Below are 5,804 nucleotides of genomic sequence, written 5' to 3'. Positions count from 1 at the left end.
TCTTGACTAGAGCCTGCTAGCTATAGCATCTTGACTAGCGCCTGCTAGCTATAGCATCTTGACTAGAGCCTGCCAGCTATAGCATCTTGACTAGAGCCTGCTAGCTATAGCATCTTGGCTAGAGCCTGCTAGCTATAGCATCTTGACTAGAGCCTGCTAGCTATAGCATCTTGACTAGCGCCTGCTAGCTATAGCATCTTGACTAGAGCCTGCTACCTGTCAGAACGATAGATCATCTAGTTAGTTCATTGTTACATCAACACCAGTTCTGTTTCACATTCTAACTGACATTTTCCTCACATTATCAGTGTCATGTTACACACGTTCATTACTGTGTCATGTTACACACGTTCATTACTGTGACATGGTACACACGTTCATTACTGTGACATGGTACACACGTTCATTACTGTGACATGGTACACATGTTCATTGCTGTGACAAAGTAACCTATTTGTCTGTTGGTGTTTGTGCCTCAACCTCTTGTCATTTCCTGTAATAAAGTGGACTGTGGGCGGGAGGAGATTTTCCTCTGTTTACCTAGCGTTGAGAGTTTAGCCTTAACTCTCCCAGCCTGATGCTGTTGGTTAACTAGCGTTAGCAGGGTCGTAAAGCAGACAGATGGAAGCATAGGACCTTGTGGCGATTATCAAACACTGGTTACAGCGGGACGTTTAGAGCAGAGAGAAGTGTGTGTACACCAAACTGAAGAGGGGAGAGGTGTGTGTGTGTGTTCCTCTTTCTCCACCTGCAGATCAGGTTAGATCCGTTTTGTGAAATTCGGAAGCAAATTCTCTGCTTCTATTTGCCTATGATTTGTCCATATTTCTCTGCAATGAAAATCCTTCTGCAAGTGTGTGTCAGTCAGGTTCTACAATCATGTCAGAGCTAACAGGCTACAGAGTGTCTGATAATAACAGCTAACCACTTCCTTCCTTCCCCACTTAAAAAGAGAGGTAGAAACTGTTCATAGCTGCAGTAGTGTAGTGCACCTGGCCTGACTGCATCAACACGTCTGTTGCATTCCATATGGCTCCCTGTTCCCTACATTGGGCCCTGTAGGCCCGGGTCCAAGATAGGGTGCCATTTGGGATGCTGTTCTCACTCACCTCTAGGGCCCTCACTAGGACAGTCCAGCTGTCTCACTGGACCTTTTTAGTGTTCATTAGGGCACACCGTAGCAAAATGTTTTGCAATAGAAAATTAACATTTGTGTTGTTATTGGAGACGTTTAGGTAGAATCTCTCCATTTTAAATTTGTTGTTGTTGTTGAACCACACCGACGCATCAGCAAGCTCTGCTGTGTTTAAACCAGACGCTAACTGTGTTGTGGTCTGTAACATGTTGATGATGCTTTGTGTCTGGACATACAGACAGAGAATATCTGTTAAAATGACTATTTAATTACACAAAGTGTTAATGAAAGACGTGTATAAACAGGGGCGCAACTTTCACTGGGAACAGGGGGGGACATGTCCCCCCCCACATTCTGAAATTGTATTTTTGTCCCCTCCCCCACCCAGTTTTATCATTGGAACGTGATACTAAACGAGGCAACGGTGTGCTTTAGGACCATGCGGACGCCTCCGAGAGGTTGGGTAGGCTGTTTGGAGTGTTTATCTGACTGGATACATTTTGTTTTTGATATGTCCTCCCCAACTTCTAAAACCAAAGATTTGCCCCTGTGTATAAATATGTGTGTCTGGCTTCAGAAAGAAAAGCATTATTGAAGAAGACGACGACTTCACAGGTATCTTATCTGTACAGGGATGCATTAAGGTGGCTGACTGTTCCTTTTTTTTTACCCTGTGTGAGATTGGTCATTTTTCTAGTGTGGGCAGCAGTGAGTGAATATGCCAGTGAACAGACCTTATTCCAGGTATCTTAATAGTGACGTCTATATTAATTCTCAGTCATAACTCAGTCTACGTCCCAAATCGCAACATATTTCCAATACAGTGACCTACTTTTTACCATAATCCATAGGGAATAACCCGGGTCCATTCTTCCCAAATGGCACCCTATTCCCTATATAGTGACCTACTTTTTACCATAATCCATAGGGAATAACCCGGGTCCATTCATCCCAAATGGCACCCTTTTCCCTATATAGTGCACTAGGGACCAGAAGTAGTGTACTGTAAAGGGAATAGGGTGCCATTTTGGACGAATCCTAAGACTGACCAATGAGCATCAAGTAATGTCCTAAGACTGACCAATGAGCATCAGTAATGTCCTAAGACTGACCAATGAGCATCAAGTAATGTAATCACAAATAACTTTGGTTCTGGAGCTCAGAGTTATGAGAGCCTGCCAGACTTCTGGCCCTTCCCCTTCCTTTGATTGGTTAATCAATGTAGATACCCAGGTAAAGGTCATATATTCTGGCTCTGCTTCTTTGTTGATTTAATCGTTGTACTTTTTTCTATCGGTTGTTAAAGGCTCCCTCTCTGATTTCAGTCGAGCCAGAAATAAATACTGTCATTGTTTCAACATTTTATCTCCTAGAAAAGAAAATGTTAAAAAAAAACATAGAATTGATTTGTTACAGTATAGTCATAGTAGTCTGGTTGACGAGGCTATATTCACAGTTCTCTCTCTCCACTTTAACACTAACAGTCACGTATTCACATTTACCCACGTTTAAAATCATGAGGCTGCAATGAAAGCAAAATGGAGGATTCTGTTGCTATTTCCTACGTATTTTCCTATATTTGTTTTGAAGCTGTATATTATCTCTTGCTATTCTTTGTCTTTGTATGAATAATGTATGGTTACACGCTCTCCTTACTCTCCCAAATAACTGCTCTATTTTGTAATAAAATACAAGCTGCCCATCATTACTCCACCCGTCTGGTATGTTTCAGAGTCATGTTGCTGTGTTTGCTTTCTGATCGACTGTATTCACCTGTCGTGTTTTGAAGCAGATGTTTACGGGATCAAAGAATATATTCTACAAAAGGTAAACAAAGTCTCTAAGGCTGCTTTTACACAGGCAGTTCAATTCTGATTCCCCCCCCCCCACTAATTTGTCTTTTGACCAATCGGATCAGATCTGGGGGAGGACCAGAGGGAGGAGGACCGGCCCTGGGGGAGGAGGACCGGCCCTGGGGGAGGAGGACCGGCCCTGGGGGAGGAGGACCGGCCCTGGGGGAGGAGGACCGGCCCTGGGGGAGGAGGACCGGCCCTGGGGGAGGAGGACCGGCCCTGGGGGAGGAGGACAGGCCCTGGGGGAGGAGGACAGGCCCTGGGGGAGGAGGACAGGCCCTGAGGGAGGAGGACAGGCCCTGGGGGAGGACCAGAGGGAGGAGGACAGGCCCTGGGGGAGGACCAGAGGGAGGAGGACAGGCCCTGGGGGAGGACCAGAGGGAGGAGGACAGGCCCTGGGGGAGGAGGACAGGCCCTGGGGGACTGGGGGAGGAGGACAGGCCCTGGGGGAGGAGGACAGGCCCTGGGGGAGGAGGACAGGCCCTGGGGGAGGAGGACAGGCCCTGGGGGAGGAGGACAGGCCCTGAGGGAGGAGGACAGGCCCTGGGGGAGGACCAGAGGGAGGAGGACAGGCCCTGGGGGAGGACCAGAGGGAGGAGGACAGGCCCTGGGTGAGGACCAGAGGGAGGAGGACAGGCCCTGGGTGAGGACCAGAGGGAGGAGGACAGGCCCTGGGGGAGGACCAGAGGGAGGAGGACAGGCCCTGGGGGAGGACCAGAGGGAGGAGGACAGGCCCTGGGGGAGGACCAGAGGGAGGAGGACAGGGGAAGGACCAGAAGGAGGAGGACAGGCCCTGGGGGAGGACCAGAAGGAGGAGGACAGTACGTTTGTCTATGTGTTCGGTCTGTCTGTGATCCACACCATTTCAACAGATCAAATTCCTGGTACATGTAAATGTAGTTGTCTAATAACGATGATTCTGGAGGATCAGTAATGGGGGAGGGGTTGAAGGAGCAGGCAGTCATGGAGACCAGGACTGGGAATCTCTTTGTCCTACCTCCTGCCAGCGGTGGCTGGAGGATCAGTAATGGGGGAGGGGTTGAAGGAGCAGGCAGTCATGGAGACCAGGACTGGGAATCTCTTTGTCCTACCTCCTGCCAGCGGTGGCTGGAGGATCAGTAATGGGGGAGGGGTTGAAGGAGCAGGCAGTCATGGAGACCAGGACTGGGAATCTCTTTGTCCTACCTCCTGCCAGCGGTGGCTGGAGGATCAGTAATGGGGGAGGGGTTGAAGGAGCAGGCAGTCATGGAGACCAGGACTGGGAATCTCTTTGTCCTACCTCCTGCCAGCGGTGGCTGGAGGATCAGTAATGGGGGAGGGGTTGAAGGAGCAGGCAGTCATGGAGACCAGGACTGGGAATCTCTTTGTCCTACCTCCTGCCAGCGGTGGCTGGAGGATCAGTAATGGGGGAGGGGTTGAAGGAGCAGGCAGTCATGGAGACCAGGACTGGGAATCTCTTTGTCCTACCTCCTGCCAGCGGTTGCTGGAGGATCAGTAATGGGGGAGGGGTTGAAGGAGCAGGCAGTCATGGAGACCAGGACTGGGAATCTCTTTGTCCTACCTCCTGCCGGCGGTGGCTGGATGGATGAACACAGATCTGATGTGACGGCTGTTTGTTAGTCTGCTGCTCTGAGGGCTGGGTGAACTCAGCTGGGGCCTTGGGGAGGATGGAGGAGGGTCCTACTGTCAATATGGCTGTACTGAATCTGTGCATGGAGGTCCTGAAAGACAACCAGTTTGTATCTGTACATGGAGGCTCTGATAGACAACCAGTTTGTATCTGCACATGGAGGCTCTGATAGACAACCAGTTTGTATCTGTACATGGAGGCCCTGATAGACAACCAGTTTGTATCTGTACATGGAGGCCCTGATAGACAACCAGTTTGTATCTGTACATGGAGGCTCTGAAAGACAACCAGTTTGTATCTGTACATGGAGGCTCTGCTCTGATAGACAACCAGTTTGTATCTGCACATGGAGGCTCTGATAGACAACCAGTTTGTATCTGCACATGGAGGCTCTGATAGACAACCAGTTTGTATCTGCACATGGAGGCTCTGATAGACAACCAGTTTGTATCTGTACATGGAGGCTCTGATAGACAACCAGTTTGTACCTGTACATGGAGGCTCTGCTCTGAAAGACAACCAGTTTGTATCTGTACATGGAGGCTCTGCTCTGAAAGACAACCAGTTTGTATCTGTACATGGAGGCTCTGCTCTGAAAGACAACCAGTTTGTACCTGTACATGGAGGCTCTGCTCTGAAAGACAACCAGTTTGTATCTGTACATGGAGGCTCTGCTCTGAAAGACAACCAGTTTGTATCTGTACATGGAGGCCCTGAAAGACAACCAGTTTGTATCTGTACATGGAGGCCCTGAAAGACAACCAGTTTGTATCTGTACATGGAGGCCCTGATAGACAACCAGTTTGTATCTGTACATGGAGGCTCTGATAGACAACCAGTTTGTATCTGTACATGGAGGCCCTGATAGACAACCAGTTTGTATCTGTACATGGAGGCTCTGATAGACAACCAGTTTGTATCTGTACATGGAGGCTCTGAAAGACAACCAGTTTGTATCTGCACATGGAGGCTCTGATAGACAACCAGTTTGTATCTGTACATGGAGGCTCTGCTCTGAAAGACAACCAGTTTGTATCTGTACATGGAGGCTCTGATAGACAACCAGTTTGTATCTGTACATGGAGGCTCTGATAGACAATCAGTTTGTATCTGCACATGGAGGCTCTGAAAGACAACCAGTTTGTATCTGCACATGGAGGCTCTGATAGACAACCAGTTTGTATCT

The 5,804-nt window shown here is 48.8% G+C and overlaps 1 protein-coding gene across 1 annotated transcript; it reads right to left on the bottom strand.

The window, feature by feature from the left end:
* Window positions 1-3,049: 3,049 nt before the first annotated feature.
* Window positions 3,050-4,702, bottom strand: LOC118948225 (basic proline-rich protein-like). The gene is made up of 5 exons (XM_036973270.1): window positions 4,550-4,702; window positions 4,174-4,283; window positions 3,986-4,001; window positions 3,531-3,781; window positions 3,050-3,227 (listed from the first exon to the last, which is right to left on the bottom strand). Exons 1-5 carry the CDS (start codon window positions 4,700-4,702, stop codon window positions 3,050-3,052), a joined length of 708 nt encoding a protein of 235 aa, XP_036829165.1.
* Between the last annotated feature and the right edge of the window lie 1,102 nt (window positions 4,703-5,804).

This window comes from Oncorhynchus mykiss, unplaced genomic scaffold, assembly GCF_013265735.2.
Source record: "Oncorhynchus mykiss isolate Arlee unplaced genomic scaffold, USDA_OmykA_1.1 un_scaffold_227, whole genome shotgun sequence".
Lineage (NCBI taxonomy): Eukaryota > Metazoa > Chordata > Actinopteri > Salmoniformes > Salmonidae > Oncorhynchus > Oncorhynchus mykiss.
This window is presented reverse-complemented; position numbering and strand designations above follow the sequence as displayed.